The sequence below is a fragment of the Ctenopharyngodon idella genome, chromosome 4 (assembly GCF_019924925.1).
Source record: "Ctenopharyngodon idella isolate HZGC_01 chromosome 4, HZGC01, whole genome shotgun sequence".
Lineage (NCBI taxonomy): Eukaryota > Metazoa > Chordata > Actinopteri > Cypriniformes > Xenocyprididae > Ctenopharyngodon > Ctenopharyngodon idella.
In genome coordinates, this window is record NC_067223.1 from 10101254 (window position 1) to 10124111 (window position 22858).

Below are 22858 nucleotides of genomic sequence, written 5' to 3' on the forward strand. Positions count from 1 at the left end.
GCTTCAAATGGGCTCAAGGACTAAATTTTCAAACGACACATACGTTAAAATGTTCATACTCAAGCAAAAGTATTCGTTATGTTAAACGTGTATAAGGCAAGTAACAAATATGTGATCGTCAGCTCCCTCTTGTGGTCAATAACTTTATTATCTTCATTAAATGAAACGACAAGTCCAAGGTGGTCAGTCAGATGAGAGGATCGAGATTTAAACTCATATATTTGAAAACAAAAATGTGATTTTGTCAAGGTCTCGACCAGCTAACAGCATAGCTTCAGTAAGATCCAGATCCAGATCAGCTCGCAACTGATGGGGTAAGACAAAATGTCTGTGTTCAACTCAAAGTCACATGCCCAAAGATTAAACTTGTACTTTTGCTCCTTCTAAGCATTTTTAGAAAGAGAAGAGAGCAAAATGTGAGAAGAGAGGGGGGAATTGTCATGAAAGGAGAGGTCAAAACACATTAGTGTCATCCCAAATCATGTATTGACCAAGGTTTCAACAGACAATCTTTACACAATTCTTAAAACATGTACGCTTACCTTCTTCTAAGGTTTCCGGTTCAAATTCCACAAGGCAACGGTTGTGAGAATTTTTATTATTGTAATATGCATTTTTAAAAAGTTTTAAGTGTACAACTTTTGTCAAGAGTGAACAAACTTTTCACATAGGCAAACTCTTAAGCATGTAAGTTCTTAACATTTTACTTTTACAGAAAATGATTTTCAGGTGCATGTACTTTAAGATGCTTTGGATAATTAAGCATGTGTGAAATGTGTAAAAGATTGTAAACCCTAAAAGACTTCAGAACCTTCACTTTTTTTATTTTTTATTTCTTGTTTCAATTGTGCTTCGAGCAGGACAGTTATTTAAAACATTCTATGTTGGACATTATTAAAGCCTGTAGTACAACAGAATTTAGAGACTGCTGGTAAACACAAAACATTTACACATTCAATTACTCTTTCATCCAAAAAAAATAAAAATAAACATGCATACACAACCTCAGTAGATTAAGATTGATTTCTCAGTCTACATTAGCATTGTCCCGTAACTGTGACGTGGAGTTCACAGTGTGCTCTCGTGTTCTCAAAGAGAACTGCACTAGAATGTCCGACTGCTTTGTTTCTGGAGATTTAAATAACTACACAGCATATGCTTGACTCTGTGATTTCAGCTGTCCTGAAGAAGGTCGTAGGATCCACTGGAAATCACTTGATGCTTGTCTTCACTCTTTTACAAAAGACAAAACAGATCCATTTTAATGAACATCAATTTGAACACATTTATTCAAGGAAAGATTACAGTCTTGTAAGACATTATAAAAATTCCCAGTATTAATCATAAACTTATAGCCAGCTAACAATTTTTGGTTCCCAAAATGTTCTGGGAACGTTAGTTTCAACCTTAAAACAACCACTAGAGAACGTTATGTATAGGTCTTCTTTAGGTTATTACAAAAATAAATAAGTGAATAAATAACCCTCTCTGCATGTTCTGGGAAGGGTAGTTTATAGTTAGAAAAATTACACCTAAAATAACCATTATAGAATGTTTTGTGTAGATTCCTTTTAAGTTTTTACCAAAAACCCTGCCACATTCTAACCTATAGAGATTGTTTCTAGGACATTCTTATATTGACCCCAAAAACACGGGAACCATATGGGAATGTTAGGGGAACATTCTGTGTTTGCTTCACTTACCTTTAAGTCAGTGACCGTTGGAGTTTGTTCTTTTGTGGCAGGTTCAGAGTCATATACAGGATTAGTGATGTTTGGACTGGATTCTGATGGGTTCCCATCATCCCCTTCTTCCTCCTAACATTATAATAATGACAATAATTATATATAAGCACAACACATTTAGACAAAAAGGACATGTATGTAATAGGGCTGTCAATCAATGAAAATATTTAATTGCAATTAATCATTTCAGTAATTATTGGGTTTGGCAATTTGTGGATGTTGTTCGATTTATAAATGCATTAATGATAAATAATAAACTGTTTTATCCATAAATAGTGAACTTTGACAGCCCTAATATATAAATGTAAACACAAACAAGATAGACAAGGATTACCTTAAAGTAGTGGAACTGGAATGGCTTTGTTTTATGTGTGTAGAAATTGTATCCCACAAATCCAGTTGCTACAATGAGGATGATGAGCCCCAGGATGCCGATGCCCATCCCAGCCTTATGACCTGGGTGGATGGATGGAGGTGGAGGAGGAGGTGCTTTCAATGGGCCCTGGAGAACATGGATGATCCCATTGGATGCAAAAATGTCGGAGTCTATGACATAACGGTCATTGATGTATCCAGAGGAAGTCTAAAGAAGGAAAAAGAGTGACGACAAGCAGATCAAAGAGAGCTTGTCCACATAACACAAATTACTTAATGAAGTAACTTATATCCTCACCATTACTTGAGGGTTCTGGAGATCCGGGACGCTGGTGATGGTCAGGCTGTGTCCCAGTCGTGTTCGGACATGAGTGATGTTAATAAGTGCTTGCAGTATTAAAGCTCTCCCATCCAGTAGATGGTGCTCTATGTCTCTGCCGCTCAAAGTCTGTTGAACACATAAGGGACATTAACCAAGGGGGTCTGCAGGAAATTTAACATTTTTTGTACAAAGTTTATTTTTAGTGTTGTGTTGTCAAAGTTCATGTTAACTTACAATATTCCTGTCATGACAACTCTGAGTGTTTGGCATGGTAATGGATATGACGATGTGAATATATTTGGTCTTGACAGAATATATCTGCTATGCTGCTGCTGCAGATCATGTACGGGACTTGCTACTGCCAATACATGCACTGCACGCTGCTGTAATCAAGTAAGACATGCTGCTGCTATATAATAGCATTCATGAATTACTCGTAGCAGAAAGAAAAACAACAACAGGTGGAGCTGGGAAAGGTGGAGGGTTTCTAAAAGCACGCTGCAAACTGCAACAACAAATGCTGACCAAGTATTAGAAAGCTGAACAGCTCATTGGCTGCTGAAATATATGCTGAAAACTTAATAAAGCAAATATTTTAAAGATAATTGTTAAAGATAACATTACAGGGGTTGAGGTGCCTGTTTCTAAACTGATGACTGAGACTACAAATAATCTACCTATGATTGAGATTTTAAGCTAACAATAATATAATAAATTGCCTCGGCTTTAATATAGTGACAGTATAAAAGCCAATTATTTAATTTTGACAATAATAAGTTGTCTTTATGATATCACACAAAGTTTTTTTTCTATAAAATATAATTATGGGCTAAACTGGTTTTTAAAATCTGTCCACTGTAGTGCAAGTCATGCATCAATGGGTTAATGTGAGAATGTAAGTGGAATAACATTTTACTTTGAATTTACACCAAATGGCAACAAAAATTAAAAGTATAATAGGTAGATGTGGGAGTCACCTGGTTGCTATAGAGGCCATCGTTATCAGGTACAAACAGAGTGGACTGGATAGTAATATTACTTAGACGATTCACAAACACTTTTCCTGATGCAGAAGTTGAATAATTCAGGATTTGCTAAAAAAAAGACAGAACAGTCAGATATCTATATCCTAGAAGATTCACCATACCTATAAAATCATTTCAATGCTTTAACAAAAAAACAAACTACACATTTCAGCTTTCAAACCAAAGTCCATGTAAGTCCATTACAGCACAATTTTTGTTTGTTTTTACATACTGAGAGACGAGTCAAAACGATTAATTCTGTCAATAGCTGAAGCTCTACTCACAGACAGGAAGTTAGACAGGGTTGGTCTGCTTGAGAGAACCTGTAACAAGTTTCCTGTACAGGAGTATCCATCACCAATGTAGCCAGTTTTACACTCACACTTCACATCTGAAACACACAAACTTGTCTAAACCCAAACTTGCCACTGCTTGTATACACTGATAGAACAGCTTCACATATCCCATGAGGACTTTTACCTTTCACTCTATAGCAGAACGTGTCCCATGTCTCACTCAGGTTATTGCGAATACCATAGTCCACAATACCCACATGTCCAAAGCCACATTTTGGGTTAGAGAAGCTCATGGGATACGCTACCCTCGCTTTGTCAAGCCAGCCTGCTGCGCACAAGCTATAACCTGCCTGTAGGACAAACATAAGAGAAAAGACACGCAATAACATTCAGACAATGAGCCCTAATGGTACAGCAGCCTAAAATGATTGTGTTACTTTAAGAGCGGCACCTGTTGGGCATATGACAGCTGCGTGTAGGTAGCGATAGTTCCTCCTTCCTCTTTGCAGGCCTCCTGCGCCATTGTGTAGTTGAGTTTGTATATTCCCTTTGAGGAACGATAATGGAAAACTCCTAATGTTTTATCTAAACAAAGGAAAAAATCATTAACTTTGTTTCAAAACCTAGTGAGCTGCCTACCTACTTGCCATGGTTACTGCAAGGGGATCCTGGACCCCAGGACATGCTGGAGAACAGGGCAATGTTCTTCAACTGGCAAAATAACTGTTTTTCTAAATAGAGTGGCTAGAAAAATTCTACACACCCAGTTAAGGCTATTCCACAAACATAAGATACTTTGTTCTGGCTAATTTCTAAGACAACATTGCATGTATTCTTTGTCAAGATGACAATTGATTGCGATAAACTCAGTAAGAAAAAAAAAAAAGATCCAATATGGCGCACAAGTCAAGAGAAATGTTGATTATAAATATTTCATTCCGTACTGAAAAACCATTTATTAAAAATAATTATTTTTTAAATTTAAAATAAATCATATTTAATTACATTTAATTGTACGTAATGAATAAATTAAATTAATTAATTAAAATAAATTAATAAATTATTTAAATAAAATGTAAATTAAATTAATTTAAATACATTCAGAAATCATTCTAATGTGCTGATTTGGTGCTCATTATCAATTATTATTGGTGTTCAATTATTAACAATGGTTCTTATTATCAATGCTGAAATGTTTTTGCTGCTTAATATTTTTTGAACGAACAATGATACATTTTGTAGAGATCTTTGATTTGAAACAAGTCTTTTGTAACATTATAAATATCTTTACTGTAACTTTTGACCAATTTAAAGCATCCTTGTTGAATAAAAGTATTCATTTCTTTAAAAAAAACTTAAGTTAATTAAAAAACTACCTTGAATGGTAGTGTATCATGGGTTACACAAAAATATTAAGCAGCAAAAACAACATTAATAACACTAAGAAATGTTTCTTAGTGTTACCAAATCAGCATATTAGAATGATTTATAAAAGATTGTGTGACACTGAACACTGGAGTATTGATGCTGAAATTTAAACTTTGCCATCACAGGAATAAATAACTTTTTAAAGTATATTTAAATAGAAAATGTAGCTTTTTTATTAAAAATAAAGTAACTTTTATAAAAATACAAGTAGGCAATAGTGCATATGAAGAATGCATACCCTCATAGTGCAGGTCCGTGCACTGAGCATCAGAATGGCACTGTCCGTTATCTTGTAGACAACGATTGACTGGCAACACTTTTGCTTCGCAATTAATCCCATCGCCGACGTAGTTGTCTTTACACTCGCATTTCCTCTTTCCCTGGTGACCAACGCACATTACATATGCTTATGAATGTGTAATCCCCGTATAAAGACCATATCCAGTTTAAAAAGCTGTAATGAAAGAGAAAGCTTACAGCTCCAGTCATGGTGCAGATAGCATGTTCGTGACACCCGCTATTTTCACCATCGGCACAGGGGTCGACAGGTGTACACACAAACCCATCGCCGGAGTAACCTTTGAGACACGCGCAGGTGACCTTCTCCCCCTTCTGACTGCACTTTGCATCCTTAGAACAGCCGCCGTTCCAGTACTTGCACATATTGGCCGCTGCAGAAGAGATAGAAGTGAGTGGACAGTTTCTATTGTTGTTTTATCATCACTATTACTATTGAGATCTTTATGTATGTACCTGTACAGGTGATACCATCTCCTTCATAGAAGGGTTTACAGATACAGGTATTATTTTCCATGCAGACGCCCTTCTCATGGCAAGCCGGATTGCAAACAGGAACATCGGCTGAAACATCAGAAATACATGCAGAGTGAACTGGACTTGCAGGTATAAAGCAATGCTTGTCTTTATCTAGTCTGTTATATAACCCAAAAACAAAAAGAGTAATGAGAAGGTCTGTACCTAATTTGTTCTCACATTGTGGACCAGTCCAGCCCTCTTCACAAAAACATGAACCGGTACCTTTAGGACCCTCATCACATGACCCATGTTCTGTGCAGTTGCAGGCTTAGGAAAAGAGGAAATAAACCAACTATATACACATACATACGCACACACATATACATAGAATTGTTTTAAAAAAGCTTACCTTTGCAATCCAGTCCAAAATGGCCATCCACACACAGTTCACAGGCTACACCTGTAAATCCAGCATCGCAAGTGCAGGTGCCATTGCCTAAATGATCCTCGTCACACTTGCCATGGTTACTGCAAGGGGATCCTGGACCCCCAGGACATGCTGGAGAACAGGATAATGTTCTTCAATTAGCAAAATAACTGTTTTTCTAAATACAGTGGCTAGGAAACGTCTACACGCAGTTATAACAAGGTTTTTGAGATGGCAATAGTTTGAATTAGGATAAATGTTAACAGTTTGTTGTGAGATAGTACAGTAAGACACTGCTTACCAAGACAGTCCCTGCCATAGTACCCTGAACAGCACTTGGGCTTCCATATGACCACTGTACATGTTGACTGACATCCTGAATACCTAGACATCATTGAATCTGGAAGGACACACTTTTGTTCTGCCTAGATTGAAAGCACAATTAAATTGGATTTAAAAAAAAAACATTATCTAAATAATTTTATTTATTTATTTATTGTAGAACTTTTTTTTAACAGTGCATGGGCCCTATTTTAATGATCTAATCGCATGGTCTAAAGCGCAATGCTCAAGTGCACTTAGGGCGTGTCCGAATCCACTTTTGCTACTTTAACAATGGGAAAAAATGGTCCAAAAGGGTTGTCCCTATTCTTTTAATGAGTAATGGGTGTGTTTTGGGTGTAACGTGCAATAAACCAATCAGAGTCTCATCTCCCACATTGTAATTCTATTATTTTTAATAATTGGCATGTTTGTGTCCCTGTGTGTGTAATAAGCAGAGTGTACGCACGCCTATAGGCGCATATTACTAACGCGCTCTTTAAATAAAAAAAAATGTATATTGCGCCATTGACTTTAGACCAGGTTTCAGTTGGTCGCAGTCATTTTCAGTTGCCTCAAAATAGCAACATGCCAACAATGCACCTGAACACACCTTGTTTTCAGACCAGCATGCCCATGGGTGCAAATGCATTTGCTATTTAAACAACGTGGTGCAGGACGTGAAAATGATAACTGCGTCGGGCTGAAACTAGCAAAAAACACTTGCGTCGCACCTGGCGTTGCATTGCACCAGGTGTATGATAGGGCCAGATGTCTTTTAGCTTTGAGGACATCTATATCTATCCAAAATTTTAAAGCCAATAAGAGCCATCTAGATACAGTATATAGCAAACACATTCTTCATATTTTCTCCATAATATAATAATGTAAGGTTTAGCTTCAGATGAAGATGAAAATTACCTTTAGCTTGCTTCCAAGCGGGCAATCCGCAATAACACGACCACAATACCTGCAAGCCAACTATTACAACAACAACAACAACAAAAAAATTACACAATTTTTTTTCAAGACACCACAAAGAGAGGTAGATTGATTTGATCGACTTCTTTAGCATTGATGCAAATTGCACACTACGTACTACACAAAATGCAAATCATACAATGCTACATTTGCTGCGTTTAAGTTCCCTTTAATTCATTAATTTTTTTATGCCCTTCCCTCGTTAACTTCCCAGTCTCGTTCACTCGGATGTATGTCATTGCTTACGTTGCACGAATGCCCACTCAGTGTTTAAATGGAATGCCCTAAGTCTGTCCAAATAAACGTCCCTTGCCCAAAATGGCGGCGGGGAGAGAAGTTTGCGAGCGGAGTTAAACACAGCTAATGTTGTTAGATGTAACAAGTGAAAATAATTTGAACTTTGTTAGGACTCACAGTGAAATCAACGGTGTGCTTATAATCACAGCGCCCCCCAAGGCTTGGAGGATTCAGCAGACAGTTAATGCCATAAATCATGCCTCCATTGAAATTAAGGTTTCTCTTTACAATCCGACAGCTTTTATGGTTCACGTAAAGCTCCCCCTGAAAGATAAATACGCATAACACGATGCATTGTTCATTAAAAAAATAAATAAATAAAATAAAACAACTTTTTGTCTCAAAAAGTACTTACTATATGCTCTTCCCCCATGCAGGCCACTGACAGATCTGAGCCCTGTTCAGTTTTTAAAGAGCTGGCATGGATGAGCTCTGCAGGCAGGAACTAGTAGACACACAATAAATTGCAATACATTAAAATGATGCATTAGGGAGCCAACAGTGAATTTCCTGTCATTGTACCACCATGCCCTTGCCAAAAAAAACTAAATACACTGGATAGAGACCAACCTTGGTGTCACGCAGGATGTGGTATCTAAGATACTCAGCTAGCTGATCACGGTTATGCATCTCATACAGGAAGTCTTTCTGCTCTTGGGCCAGGGCGGCCATTACAGCGTCCGTGGGCATGAACAAGGTGACAGGCTGATGAACTGGGTCCATCACCAACTTCAATGTATCTGTGTCCTTTAAACAAACAAGGTAATATAAAACTTTGGTGGAGTTCATTAAAAAAATAGAGGTTCTTATACAAAACAATTCATTTAATATAATATTAAAAAAAGCAGAAAAAAGATAAGTACTTTAGCCAAGTTGTGTGTAGAGCATTTTAGTAGAAAAAAAAAAATATATATATTTTTGCTTATTTTACCTCAATGAGCTTGTAGAATGTCTTGAAGCCATGGATATTGACCACTTCTGAGAGGTTATGCTTTCAGAAAAAAGGAAAACGTCAAAATAAAATTTATCAGTGTTATTTCATAATTGCATGCTTGCTTTATTACCAATGGCATGAATCATAAAATAAATTATGAATATTGTCAGAGTTATTCTGTGGGGACATACCGGTGTACTGTCTTGTTCCCTGTCTTTCTGAATCTGGAAACTGGGAGGCACTAGGACAGTGTCAATCTCATGGAAAATCCCGTTGCTACTTTCCAGATCACTGAACACCACCTTGGCTTTGTTATTGATGTATATAGTATCCTGGAAACAAATAATGAGTTCAACACATACCACATGCAGTCATCATACGGAGTGTGCATCAGGTACACTGTACCTCTGAGTATGTAACGGTGAGGATGTCACCAGTAAGTGTGGTCAGGTTACGAGGCTGCATGAGATCTTCTGGCAGGAGGGCACGGCAGGCCACTATGTGATACCTCAGGATTTCTGCGTTTTCAGAACGCGTCCGCTTTCCAGTGTCCTTCCACTAAATAAAAGCAGGACTAATCAGTAACATTAAAGAAACCCACTATCACATCACTATATCCTCTTACTATTCATGACCCTTATTAAGAGACAGATATCACAGAAAAGCCGTTGAGAACATGTCTAGATCATTTTTTAGCTTAACTTCGAATTTTTAAGACCATTGGGACATTTTTTAATGACAATCATATTTTCCTTTTCTATTCTTGAGTTTGGTTCAGTGACAATCTCATTTTTCTGGACATTCTTTGGAGGTTTTGTTTTTATTTCCTGACTTTCATGAAAGTTCAATCACATGACACTTGATGTATAATCTTCCAGCCAGTCATGGCACAAGCTGATTGGTTATCTACTTTTAATCTGTCAACCAGTCAGCTTGCATCCTGTGCAAACGAGCTAATAGGCAATTAATTTGTCAGCCAATGACATTGCATGCACCTTATACCACTAACATTTAAATAGCCAGCTTCAAGCATTTGCTGTAAGATGGTTCACTGCAGTGTCAACAGTTTTCTGGCTCATGGACTTTATTAAAGTAAGTGGATTTTCTTTTTTATTTTAAAATGTTGAGTCCAAACAAGCTCAAATATTTTTTCCTTTTATTGTTTTGTAGGAAGTAATTTTTCTTTCATCTTTCAGCTTGCTATGTGATATCCTGCCTTTGCTAATGGTAAGCTTTGGCCTTCTTGATGTTGTATAGAAGTTTCTTGCTAGGTAAGTCTTTGCCAAATTGGCTCAAATACACATAGCTGGTTCCAAAACTGTTGGGTGTTCTTTCCTTTGTGGAACAAAAGATTGACACGTCTCAGCTTTCTTTTTTTCATACATTGGAAGGCATTGGGCTCCAATGATGTTTGTTTCCTGAAGTTCATGAAAATCTTGTGCTCTGCAGAAGTAATACAGGTTTGGTGTGACATGAGGGTGAGTAAACATTTGAAACATTTTTTTTTTTTTTTTTTGAAGGTGGGTACCTATCCCCTTAATTCACTAAGCTCTATTTAAGCCACTTGGTTGTTTTAGTGTTAAGTAAATACTTAAATAGTCAGTTAAGCTCCTGACATTCACATGATCTCATTGGTCTCATTTACAGTGGCAAGAACAAGCTGTATTTCTGCAATGATTACTCATAAAATGTGGTGTGATAACTTAACTCAAAATTAGACAAGCATAATGTGACTTATCTGATCTAAACTAAGTTAAAACAATCTTTCTTTTACTGAATGTTGCAGAGTGTAAAGTCATGGTTGTCTATTCCTGCTCCTGAAAAGCCAAAGTCCTGCAGAGTTTTGCTCCAACCTGCCCCAGCGAACTTGATCCTGAAGACCTTGATTATCTGGTTCTAGTGTGTTTAATTAGGGTTGGAGCAAAACTCTGCAGGATTGGACACCCCTAACTTAGTGATGTGTAAATCTCCTTTAAACCTAGACTTTTTTTTTTTATTCTTTATAGCAGCTTAAGATCCACAAGAGTTTTGGTTACTGTTATGCCACAACATCTCAATTTGGTTTAAGGTCAGGACTCAGGAAAACGCACATCTTTTTCAGATTTCTTTAGTTGATTTACTTGTGCTTTGGGTCATTGTCCTGTTGCATCACCAACCTCTAGACATCTAGAGATTCTGTGAAACCATTTATGATCAATGTATGATTCTTCCAGTAACCAGACTTTGTACTTTTAAAGGACCGGGTAACCCACATTTCCAATCTCCTTTCCTTAATTGACTCCACTTAGCTTTGGGAGAAGTTGTAACACTTTCCAGCCTGCCCTGTCAATGTCCTCAAAATAGTGTACAACTGTTTGTGCGTAAGTTAAGTGAGATTGTTTGTGTAAAAAATGGACTTGAATAAGACCACATTTGAGTAATCCAGGGGTTCCCAAACACATTTCTGGAGTCTGCCCAACACTACACATTTTGCATGTCTCCTTTCCATGACACACCCATTTCAGGTCTTGGAGTCTCAACTAATAAGCTGATCTGAATCAGGTGTTTAAGGAGACATGGAAAACATGCAGTGTTGGGGAGGCTCCAGGAATGTGTTTGGGAAAGCCTGGAGTAATCAATGCAGAAGTCAGACTTTCAAAGGGTTCACAAACTCTTGCAACTCTCAAAGTCTTACCTCAGGTTTGTTGTAAGCATCTGAATTGGGTACAAAGACTGTGAAAGGGCCACGACTTCCGAGTTCAGGAACATTATTCCTCTTTTAAAAAAAAAAAAAAAATCACAATCTCAATTTCATCTTAAACAAGATTGTGTAACTTTGACTAATATTCGGCTTACCACCAGTCCCATGTAAAATTCTCCCAAATTTCTGTTTCGGATCTCCTATTTAATAAAAAAAAAAAAAAAAAAAGCACTGTTAAGGTATTGTTTCACTTGTGCCTGATTACATTTTGCTTTACTTCTAACCTTCTGCAGGGTGCCTTTGCAAGTCTCTCCATCTCCAATAAAGCCAAGCCTACAAGTGCAGTTCCTCTCCAGAGGTCCTGTCATGGTACATTGAGCATACCTGTGGCATCCTCCATTTTTCTGACAAAACAAGTAATTGTGAGGCACTGTGCCATGTTTTTCATACTATTCTGTGAGCTGAGTGCCACAACGTCAAGTTTATGTAATACAGGGTTGTCAACTGGTGGGTTCTGAAACTACTGTAGAAGTTGGGCCTGTTCTAGTCGAACCATTGACATTCTAAACATTTAGTAACCAATGATGGATTAAATCATCTGACTTTAATGACAACTGTGGTTTAAGGTTGTGCAGTAAAGCCAGTTGAGAACAACTAATGTAGTCACTTTAATACAATTATCAAAAGCATGTACCTCCTGACAGACGTTGATGGCATCACATTGCTTTCCATTCCCAGAAAAGCCTAGTTTGCAGTAACATGCTGACTGGGGGGGGGGGACAAAAAAAAAATAATTCAATGTTATTCTAAGGGTGAGTCTTTCAAATTCATGTCCAGGTCACACTTAATTCCAAAATTAAATGTTTAATTGTCTTAATTGTCATTTTAATTTTACGACTTTCATACTTATACTGACTTAGTCAGTTCTCTTCACTAAAGCAATATGGTAATGTAAACTTGTTACAACTTTACAGTAGTATTAGTACAGCCATTACTTTTGAATTAAATAAAATCATTTTATCTTCCCTCAGACATGAACATTTTGTCATTTACTCCCCCTCTTTCCGCTGTGGAATAAAAGATATTTTGAAGTGTTGGTAACCACTCTTGTGGTAACCAAACCCTGGTATTTCTCAATCATCTTGTCTTCCACAGAAGAAAGTCATACTGTTTTGGAACAACATGAGGTAATGTGTAAATTTCCCTCCTGTTTTAATTTATACAGCACTGTAGTATTTGTTGTGCTGCATTTATGTGGATTTAAAATCTTTATTGTAGTCTTGTGTTCAAGGTTTTCAATGAACACTTGAACCAGCTAATCAAGACTTTTAGGAATTACTTTACTTTAACTACAGGCAGGTGTTCGCAATAAACTGCAGCACTGTGGAGCTGTGTGTGTTTGAGTGAAATGTAATGTGGACATGGTTTTTGTGAGATTTACCTAAATTGTATTTGATTGTTTGCTGGCTTTGTGGATGGTCTGTATATTAGTATCCTACCTTATTAGGACCTGTATGAATGCAGTCAGCATCTATGTGGCATTCTCCATTATTACCAGCCAGGCATGGATTGATGGCTTCAGAAAGACATACTCATTAATACAATTATTTACCTTTCTTTGAAATGCACAACAGTACATTCACAATGTACATTGTTTTCTTGACATTTAAACCTAGGACAGTGGTGTCATGAGGGCCATGCCCTACAAATTGAGTATTAAACACACTTACAAATGCATACTTTTCCATCGCCTTCATAACCTGGGTTGCACACACATATTCTCCGTCCTGGGACAGTACGCTTGCACACGGCATGGACCGAGCAGCCACCATTATTCTCTGCACATGCATCCGCCGCTTGGGTTGGAAACACCACCATATATTATATTAAATCACCATTTGATATCATTGGCTACAGCAGTTAAGTGTTTAAAACATTTCTGAGATGCTTACCTGTACAATATGTGCCATTGCCCTGAAATCCTGCAGCACAACTACAGTAATTTGTGTTGTCCACTACATTTAGCAAGCAGCTACAACACACATCAAACACAAGTCAACTCAATCTCAATGTAAAGGTATTATTTAAAGACCACAGAATGTATGGATGTCACACAAATATATGGGGATCATTTCATAAAACATTAAAAAGCAAGTGCTCTACCAGCTGTAGATGAGGAAAATTAGCAACAGGTGTACGCCTGTTTTTTCTAGATACATTGGTTTTATTTACCAATTTGACTAATTTCAAACCACTCCCTCAATTAGCAGGTACACCTGTTGCTAATTGTAAAGATTCCTCTAAAAGACAAGAGCTGTGTTCGAAATCGCCCCCTATACCCTCATTCACTAGTCCACTAATATAGTCCACTTGAGGGAGTGAATGAAACGAGTGAGTGAATTCGGACACTGAGTGCACCGAAAGGGCTGCCGATTTCACATAGTTTGTGCTTGCTGTTTAATAATCATTTAAAATGTAGCAAACTGGCAGCACCAGTAGTAAATATTTATGTTAAACTCTGCCATGAAAACTAGCATGTACTAACCTTAATTAAACGATTTAATGATCAATTAAAAAGGAAATTATACCTGTATGATATTATACTGGACCAGCGCGGTTTGGAAAATGAATTGATGATTGATTCAACTGCGGGCGCCATCTCCTGGCGAGACGCGGGAATTCATTCAGCACGCGACTCTCAGTGCATTATGGGTATTCTCTAGCCGCTGAGCGTGTATCAGTTGTACACTCGTTATTGCAGTGCATTGTGGGATTGAATGAGTGCACTCAACATTGTCCACTATGGTTTCGGACACCACTACAAATGGCTGTCCCCTCAAATAGTGCCCTATTTAAGGGTATAGGGGGCGATTTCGGACACAGCCACTGTTTGCCTAGGAAGCTCTTGATGTCTGATTAAGGCCTTGAAAGTGGGTAAAACAATTTTAAAAGAAATAAAGCTCAAGTTTATATCTGTAGAGTATTGTTTTTTGTTTGTTAATTTTTTTTTAAGGTCACATTTCATTCCAATATTTTTTCTGAAAGACTTTTACAATGTCATGAAAGATTCCCATTTCAAGTAAATGATTGTGATAAGAAATATCAGCATTTTAGAATGATTTCTAAAGTGATCATGATTGGAAGAAAATTCAGCTTTGTTTTCACAGGAATAAATTACATTTTAAAAAATATTCAAATAGAAAAGTTATTTTAAAGTGAAATATTTCACAATAATGCCAATTTTTAAGATTTTTTTTTTTTTTCCCGTATGGACTATTTTCGTGATATTTTTCTTCGAATTCTTACAATTATAATGTAAAACAACAGTGAAATATAATATATAATGCTATAATGCCAAGAATGCTTTGGGGCTGTGGCATTTCTGTAATACAGATGGTAGTACTAAATGATTAACTTATTCCTACGCTATGGTTTGTACATGTTATTCCAAGGTACTTCAAAATAACATGGTTTTAACATAACCATATTATATAGTGGGTATTTTGAAAGCAAACTTACTTGGCACTGCTGTGGCACCTTCCTTTGCACATATCTGATGTAATAGCTGAAAATAGTTAACACATCTTCATTTTTATTTACAGATTACAATATATTTACATATACTCTAATGGTGAAAAGCATCCAAGTGCAAATTCATGAGTGTGACAAGTGAGAATCATACCAATGGCACAGTTTATTCCTCTCCAGCCCAGATCACAGGTGCAGCTGCCGTCTCCATCCACATTGTCTTTGCAGCGTCCGTTGACACATTTACACTCTAAACAGTATATATTGCATGAGATAATTGTTCACAGAGTACGCAGTATGTGCAAGTATGAGCTTTTAACATTAATACGATACCTTGATCACAATGAATTCCGTATTTGCCAGCTTGGCAAGATTCGCATGCAGTGCCGTTAAAACCTTGGTTGCATTGACAGACCCCTGTTCCGTTGATCCCATCTACACACACACCATTGCCAAAGCAGGGCTGACCTTCTGACCCCGGACACTTCTCGCAGTTGACACCATAATACCCTGCACAACACTTTCTTTCCTGCGAATAGAGAGAGAAACTTTTATATTTATATACATTTTTTCCTTTCTGAACTCCAGAAAGCTCCTGCCGCTTGTGGATATGCAATAATAAATGTGAAAAGTTAATGTATAATGTACATACAATGTTGACTTTCTCACAATGAACTTTACATCCAATGATCAGCAGTGTCTCTTCATGATATACTCGACTGTACATGCATCTTCTCTTTGGCTTCATCTGAGAATAAACAATGAATTATTTTTTTATTATTATTATTTTTACCCAACCCAGTTAGTGCACTAGTGTTGTCAAAGTACCGACATCGGTAGCGTCGGTACTGAAATTTTAAATGTGCCGATACCAGCATTTGCCTCTAGCATTTTGAGCTCTGTTGAGCAGATTCTTAATCACCTCTGATTGGCCACTGTGTTCATGTGCTCAACAGATATGTCTGTGATTGGCTACAATGCTCAACGCTTCAAAAATAGACATCTTTGTAAAATTTATCAAATAAAATAGAATAATTTGATCAAATTAAATTCATTTATTAAAGAAAGAAAACAAAATATGTAAAGAATCAGTTTGTATGAATGTCTCAAACTGAAATGCCAATTAAACTGATATCAGACAATATAAATATCAGACAGTTTTAAAATAAGAGATTTGATATTTTTAAAGTTTGAGTATAAAATTGAAAATGACCATCTCTTAATATGAAATATTGCCGTAAGCATTTGACACCACTTTATGTTCACACACCAGTCGTTTTGTTCCTGAAGGGCAAGGGTTCTCAGTAGGGTGTAAACAATCCATGCAGCGGCCCTACAGACACAACATAGATATTTAAAATGCATCCTTGAAGAATAAAGAAGAAAATGACCAGGTTAAATAGATATATTGCACCATGAAAAATGTGGAGGTAGCTCTGTCACAGCGGTTGTTGGGGATGCTCAGGACAGCAGACACGATGTGGATTACCCCTTTACTGGTTTCTATATCGGTCACGTTCACCTCAGCCTCATTTACAAGCAACTATGACAGAGAAATCCAAGATATATCCATGACTAAGCATTTGATTTACTGTATTAGGTTGACTTAAATAATTTAGCCATTACTTACTTTCTTATCTTGCCGGAAAATTCCCAGTTGGTACGAGAAGCCAAGCATAGTATCTTTATATAGTCCATCCACCAAATCTCCATCTTTTAGAGTCTCATTCATTATAATGTGATACTGGGTCACATTTAACTCCTAGGAACACACACACACACAAAATCCATGACACAAGTATGAGATACTATATACTTAATACCACTTATAACCATTAAGGCTTTGTATATTTGTGTGTTTGTATGATACCAGTGACTCCTTGCCCGTTCTTCTGAGGTATTCTTGGATTGCGCTGTCTGTCGGAGCAAACACAGTAAAGCCCGTAGACTCCTCCATTTCTTTAGTCAGGTTGTGTTTCTGGATAAATGCAAAATAAGTACAATTCAGAAACACAATTCACTACAGTCCAAGCCATATACAGAGGCAAGCCTACAAGACTGGACACTCACCAAGAGAGAGCTGCAAAAGAGAAAGAGATCAGTCCTCTGACTCAACACCTCCAGTAAACCTTCACTCATCTGTCGCTCAGGGATCAACACCTGGAGAGCACAACAGTGGCATATTTCTTCAATCCGCGCATGTATTTGTGTGTGCATATTCACACAAAATCATTTCATTAATAAGTTTGCACTTTATTTTAAATATAGGATAAAAATGAGAAACCACACACTTTTTGCATGACAACATAATTAGACAACTTGTATGCAATTTGTAGTAAATAAGACCCAAAGTTGCACTTGAGAACAATACTGAAAGACTCCACAGGCTTACTTTGTCAATAAGATGTATAACTCCATTCTTTGCTGCCATATCTCCAAAAGTTATTTTTCCTCCTGCAACAATGGTTGTCTTAATAAAAAGAGAGAGAAAAACACAGAATGATAAACAAAATGTCATAACAGAGTTCAAAGACAGACAAAATCCCACTGGGAGTAATGGTAAAGATAAGATGTTTCCCTCTCACTTCATTGGTTGAGGAAACAGGAAGTGTCTTTTTTAAAAGGGAAACCAGTCGTGGGGATGGGGAGGTACAAAGATCTCCAAGAGCAAATATCCCAGAAACTATGTGATTTCTGTGAGAGAAAAAACAGCTAGTTGTACTAAAGGAGTGAAAGAAGGATATTGCAATTTGACAGATTAGCTGATGTGTTTGCATGAACACACTTACTTTACAAGACTTGGAAGATTACTGCGGGTCATCCAGAAGTCTTTGTCATCTTTATTCAGTTTCCCTATGGCTTGAGCCAATGGCACGAAGAGAGTGAAATTTTCTGCCTTCGACAGTAGTTGAGAAAGATCAGCTCGCTATGGAATATTCCAGAACTTATTAGGAACCCAAACAACATGTATACATGTTTGTTCTATTTTTGCTTCAAAAACTGACATTACTGAATGAATCAGTGTTGTTAAACGAATTGAAGGAGTGAATGATTCAATGACTCACTCATTTAGGTTCTGAATGAATCAGTGGTTGCCTACAAAATCACATACTTCCCTACTATATAGACATAAAAGTGTAGGCAAAAAGTACTCGGATGACCTACTACTTCCGGCGAGATTCTTAAGTCCGCATATGGTGGACACTTTACTATCCCATGAGGCCATGGGAGAGGATTTGTGAATTGCATTGAAGCGACACAACTGACACTGGTAGGTCACATGACAGTGACAACATGGCAAATGTAGTACGTACGGATTACATTCATACTACGCACATTCACACTATATAGAACATACTTTTTTAACACTAGCGAAGTACTTATTCAATATAAGTACCTAACTCAGGAAGAGAGTATGCAATTTCAGATGCAATCAGTGTTTTTTCACCGAAGTGAATGATTCATTGACTCACTAATAAAGAGTCAATTGTCGCCACCTGCTGGTGTATGATGTAACCTGCAGAAAGAGTCAATAAATAAATTTAAAACTCACAGCAATCCAGAGGTTAAATTCTTGAAGATCTGGGTTTGTTGACACCTCCTACAAAAACAAAATGAAACAACTTTAAGATTACTTATGATATTAGGTTATATAAATATTGTTTTGAAGTATTAGCAGTTCAAAAATTGCATATAATTTTACATTTAGTTGTGCCTGACCTCTGCATAACCACATCAAAAAGTATCCAGCAATAACACACAGTCATACCATACAAAGTCACATACGGTACCTGTGCTAGTGTGCCATAACAAATTTCCCCGTCACCATCGTAGCCGTCCTCACACACACACTGCCATCCACCTGGGCTCAGAAACTTGCAGGTGCCCTATGGGAATACGGGAAAATGAAAGGATGCAGCTGACATGCATACATTGCATGTAAAGATGTGTGCAGGTGTGTGATGATTTGTTCAAACACTGACCAGGAAATGGCATCCACCCTTCTGTTCCACACACTGATTGACAGGTTCACATTGCTTCCCGTTTCCATGGTAACCACTTTTGCAAGCACAATCGCTCTAGGGAGAATATCAATCATCAAAAATAATATGAATTCAGGTAGATGGGGTTTGAGAATCACAACGACCACTCTCACCTGTCCTGGGCCCACATATATACAGGTAGCATTGGGGTGACACCCTCCTCTGGTTGGATCCAGACAGTTATTGATAGCCTGGCACCCATCTCCATCCTCCCTCCACCCACTCAGACACTGGCATGTGTGTGTACCTGGACCGGTCTTTATGCATTTGGCCTGAGAGTAAACAAGAATAAACACATCATTCATGACATGATACATAATACACAAGCACACAGATCCATTCGACTTACGTTGACGCTGCAGCCTCCGCGATGTGGTAAAGAGCACGGATCGCTCTCAATGCACATGTATCCATCCCCTTGGTAACCAGGCTTACATACACACCTAAAATAAAACGATGCAACAATAATAAACCATATACCACTGACATTTCCTTTCTTAAATCTTTTTTTTTTTTTTTTTTTTGCAGCAAAAAAGCCCTAAATATGGTCCCCAAGTAAAGGACTCCCTTCCTACAATTAAAAAAAAAAACATGTAAGACTCATTTATAATGTGTGATAATAAAAATTAAGTAATTATTAAGTCTGGACATAATAATAATAACAGAAATGATAATAATTTAGATTAATTATTAATAATTAAAATATATATTGTTTTTATTTTTTTAAATATTGTTTTTTTTTTCTTTAAAAGTAAAAAACTGTGTAATCTTAAAAATGAAATAATTAAATCTGAACATAATAATAATAATAATGATAATACTTAATTCAAATTTATTTGTGTATAACTTTTCACAATAAATGTTGGTCTAAAGCAACTTTTTCTTTTTTACTTTTTTAATTTTTTTTTTTCTGTAAAGACAGTCAAAAAACAAACAAACAGTGTAATATTAAAAATTAAATAATTAAATCTGGCCATAATAATAATAATAATTATTATTATTATTAATAATTTATTTGTATAGCACTTAATAATATCATATTAAAACACTAAATATCGGTCTAAAGCATTTTCTTTTGTACATTTTTTAAATATTTTTTTTATTTGAAATTTTGGCCACCTTCGACCCCAACGGTCTCCAAACCCCAGTTTGAAATCTCTATGCCTAAATTATAAAATTTAATAAATAAATGCCGCACAGGTGATTTCTGTCTTTGTCCCTCTCTTAAGCCCGGGATACACTGTGTGATTTTAGCAATCCTATAAGATCATAACTTTATCACACTGTGCGACATGGATGTAGACATGCATGTAAGAAGCGGTGAAAGAATAAGGGAAAAGAGCTTGAGGTAAGCAGTTTTAAGTTTCAGTGCCATGTCGCTTTGATTTCATGTCGCATTTTAATTGGCTGGTCAGTAGACGTAGGTCGTAGCAGCAAACACACTGTGCGTTGATCATGCTGAATTTCTGACACTGTCAGAAAACTATCGTAGGCTATCTTTGGTCGCAAGACCGGGAAAACGGCCGTCTTTGAACCTCTCTCACTGTACGACATAGGACCACCGATTAAGAGCCACGATCACAGAAATCGACACGATTGTTTCACGATGGCAATCTTTCGTCTGGGACAGCCAAAAATCGTGCAGTGTATCCTGGGCTTTAAACATGGAAGGACGCAGAACACTCACGTGAACGCTCCATTATTGGACACACAGTTGGCGTGGGCATGGCAGGGCTGGTTGGGCCCGCATGACTGTGTCTGCTGCTCACAGAACTCTCCAGTATAACCGTCTTTACAGGAACCCTGCTTACATTTACCGCTGGCCTCTGGATGGTTATCACACACACCGTGTATGCATCCACAAGCTGGTGTTAGGGAGGGACGTAAAGAAAACATACTGTTGTTACTAAACATCTGGAGTATTCCCAATCCCTGTGCAATAAAATAAATTCATACTTTTGTCACAAAACGGGCCATATTTGTTGGAGTCTGCACAGTATTGGCAGCGTGATCCTTTGAAATTGGGCTCACACTGGCACGTGCCATTTCCATCGATGCCGTCTGAGCACTACAACAAATGAAAATACAGTTATGACACCTGAAAAATGCTGAACTGTACAGTATGAGTGTATGTGCGTGGGGTTTACCTTCCCATGAGAGGAACAGGGGGCGGTGTAGCCACCTGGGCATGGGGAACAGTCTGGTCCAAAAAAACCTTTACAGCAGCGAGGGATCTGGTCAAGACAAATAATGGCTAATTTGACCGGATCAGATTGACCAGCAAAACTAGATGGAGTTGCAAACCATGTCACATGCTCTGGTTTGAATATAGAGAAACAAATACTCACAGTCTTTGTTTCATTGCAGAAGAGTTTACAGCCAAGGGTTGGTATGCTCATGCCTAAGGAATCCTTTCTGAACACACAGCCTCTGGAGAATGCACCCTATGAAGAAGATGAGAAGTATGAGAAGTCAAAAAAGGAGAGACAAAAACAAAAAAATCAGTGTACAATTTCACTCCAATTTAACACCAGCCAGATACAAAGCTCTAGTGAGACTAAAAGGTAGCAAGGTTTTATTTTTTAACTTATTTTTTAGCTTTACTGTATTAAATTATGCATGCACTAATGGTCATTGTTGAACAGGTTACCAGTGATTCACCAGTTGGACAGGTAGATCCGAGGACAAGCGTACAGCTAACACATGGACCCTGTGATAAACAGAAGAGAAGACACACCCTCTCGTGTCAGTTTGGTAACTAGGGCTGCGTATAAAATTCAATACTCTCTGAGTAGGTACTTAATTTGAATAAGTAATTGCTTCGCGACCATTAAAAAAGTATGTTCTTGTAGTGTAAATGTAATTCAGACATACTACATTCACCATGTTGTCATTGTACATCGTATGCGCACTTCAGAATCTCACCGAAGAAGTAGGTCATCCAGGTACTTTTTGCCTACTCTTTTATGAATACTGTGAATTCGGACATACTACTCTTGTCACATAATGTTTTTCGTATACTATATAGTAGGGAAGTATGCGATTTCGGGTGCAGCCAATCAATTCTTGAAAATGAATGGCCTATCTATTGTATATGTAAAAAAGCAAACAACAACTTTAAAGATATTGGGCCCTATTTTAACGATCTAAGCACATGGTCTGATGCACATGGCGCAGGTGCATTTATGGCGTGTCAGAATTCACTTTTGCTAGTTTAACAATGGAAAAAATGGTCCAAAAGGGTTGTACCTAGTCTCTTAATGAGTCATGGGTGTGTTTTGAGCGTAACATACAATAAACCAATCAAAGTGTCATCTTCCATTCCCTTTAAAAGCCAGGTGTGCTTGCACCATGGCAGATTGCTATTTACATGGTGGAATATAGACATCCTCATCCTGACAAGTCAGTTTAAAGACACGTGTATTACCACGATTGGTCAAATAATTAGCCAATTTCATTCATCATTACTGCAAACAGGTTATTCTGATACATCTGATCTATTATGACATGTAGGCATTTTTATCTTTATGTACACAATAATAATCTTTTACATTGTAATCCTTTTATTTTTCATATTTGGCATGTCTGTGTGCTGCTGCGCGTTCCTGTGTGTGTAACAAGCAGAGTGTTCGCGCCTTGTGCACCTGCCTATAGGCGTGTATTACTAACGCCCCCCTTAAATAACAAATAAATAAATAAA

General features: G+C 37.3%; 1 protein-coding gene and 1 long non-coding RNA gene across 5 annotated transcripts in view; one reads left to right on the top strand and one right to left on the bottom strand.

Annotated features, from left to right (window-relative positions):
- stab2 (stabilin 2) overlaps positions 1 to 22858 on the bottom strand; it is a 56237-nt gene that overhangs the window by 21598 nt on the left and 11781 nt on the right. For 2 of the 4 annotated variants that reach the window (XM_051890749.1, XM_051890752.1), the window contains 50 exons: positions 21809 to 21868; positions 21507 to 21602; positions 21306 to 21392; positions 21115 to 21226; positions 20846 to 21023; positions 19508 to 19601; positions 19272 to 19430; positions 19099 to 19194; positions 18907 to 19002; positions 18669 to 18716; positions 17905 to 18041; positions 17701 to 17809; positions 17508 to 17585; positions 17186 to 17275; positions 16986 to 17093; positions 16746 to 16877; positions 16530 to 16658; positions 16386 to 16448; positions 15768 to 15863; positions 15449 to 15644; positions 15270 to 15365; positions 15107 to 15152; positions 13540 to 13619; positions 13318 to 13443; positions 13087 to 13163; positions 12282 to 12353; positions 11872 to 11991; positions 11743 to 11787; positions 11582 to 11662; positions 9313 to 9465; positions 9099 to 9239; positions 8905 to 8964; positions 8544 to 8720; positions 8329 to 8418; positions 8091 to 8237; positions 7617 to 7676; positions 6676 to 6799; positions 6357 to 6506; positions 6170 to 6274; positions 5945 to 6052; positions 5669 to 5862; positions 5430 to 5571; positions 4215 to 4348; positions 3948 to 4113; positions 3752 to 3858; positions 3420 to 3536; positions 2419 to 2568; positions 2080 to 2328; positions 1704 to 1817; positions 582 to 1233 (listed from right to left, as the gene is read on the bottom strand). In XM_051890749.1, the coding sequence (XP_051746709.1) occupies positions 1174 to 1233; positions 1704 to 1817; positions 2080 to 2328; positions 2419 to 2568; positions 3420 to 3536; positions 3752 to 3858; positions 3948 to 4113; positions 4215 to 4348; positions 5430 to 5571; positions 5669 to 5862; positions 5945 to 6052; positions 6170 to 6274; positions 6357 to 6506; positions 6676 to 6799; positions 7617 to 7676; positions 8091 to 8237; positions 8329 to 8418; positions 8544 to 8720; positions 8905 to 8964; positions 9099 to 9239; positions 9313 to 9465; positions 11582 to 11662; positions 11743 to 11787; positions 11872 to 11991; positions 12282 to 12353; positions 13087 to 13163; positions 13318 to 13443; positions 13540 to 13619; positions 15107 to 15152; positions 15270 to 15365; positions 15449 to 15644; positions 15768 to 15863; positions 16386 to 16448; positions 16530 to 16658; positions 16746 to 16877; positions 16986 to 17093; positions 17186 to 17275; positions 17508 to 17585; positions 17701 to 17809; positions 17905 to 18041; positions 18669 to 18716; positions 18907 to 19002; positions 19099 to 19194; positions 19272 to 19430; positions 19508 to 19601; positions 20846 to 21023; positions 21115 to 21226; positions 21306 to 21392; positions 21507 to 21602; positions 21809 to 21868 (5655 nt within the window). In that variant the 3' untranslated portion in view covers positions 582 to 1173. Of the gene's footprint in view, positions 1 to 581; positions 1234 to 1703; positions 1818 to 2079; positions 2329 to 2418; positions 2569 to 3419; positions 3537 to 3751; positions 3859 to 3947; positions 4114 to 4214; positions 4349 to 5429; positions 5572 to 5668; positions 5863 to 5944; positions 6053 to 6169; positions 6275 to 6356; positions 6507 to 6675; positions 6800 to 7616; positions 7677 to 8090; positions 8238 to 8328; positions 8419 to 8543; positions 8721 to 8904; positions 8965 to 9098; positions 9240 to 9312; positions 9466 to 11581; positions 11663 to 11742; positions 11788 to 11871; positions 11992 to 12281; positions 12354 to 13086; positions 13164 to 13317; positions 13444 to 13539; positions 13620 to 15106; positions 15153 to 15269; positions 15366 to 15448; positions 15645 to 15767; positions 15864 to 16385; positions 16449 to 16529; positions 16659 to 16745; positions 16878 to 16985; positions 17094 to 17185; positions 17276 to 17507; positions 17586 to 17700; positions 17810 to 17904; positions 18042 to 18668; positions 18717 to 18906; positions 19003 to 19098; positions 19195 to 19271; positions 19431 to 19507; positions 19602 to 20845; positions 21024 to 21114; positions 21227 to 21305; positions 21393 to 21506; positions 21603 to 21808; positions 21869 to 22858 lie in introns of those variants that run through there. The other 2 variants (XM_051890750.1, XM_051890751.1) reach the window with 2 other exon arrangements.
- On the top strand, positions 9518 to 12025 carry LOC127510754 (uncharacterized). Its single transcript, XR_007929735.1, has 4 exons — positions 9518 to 9999; positions 10104 to 10178; positions 10299 to 10385; positions 11881 to 12025. It is a non-coding gene; the product is annotated as an uncharacterized LOC127510754 (long non-coding RNA).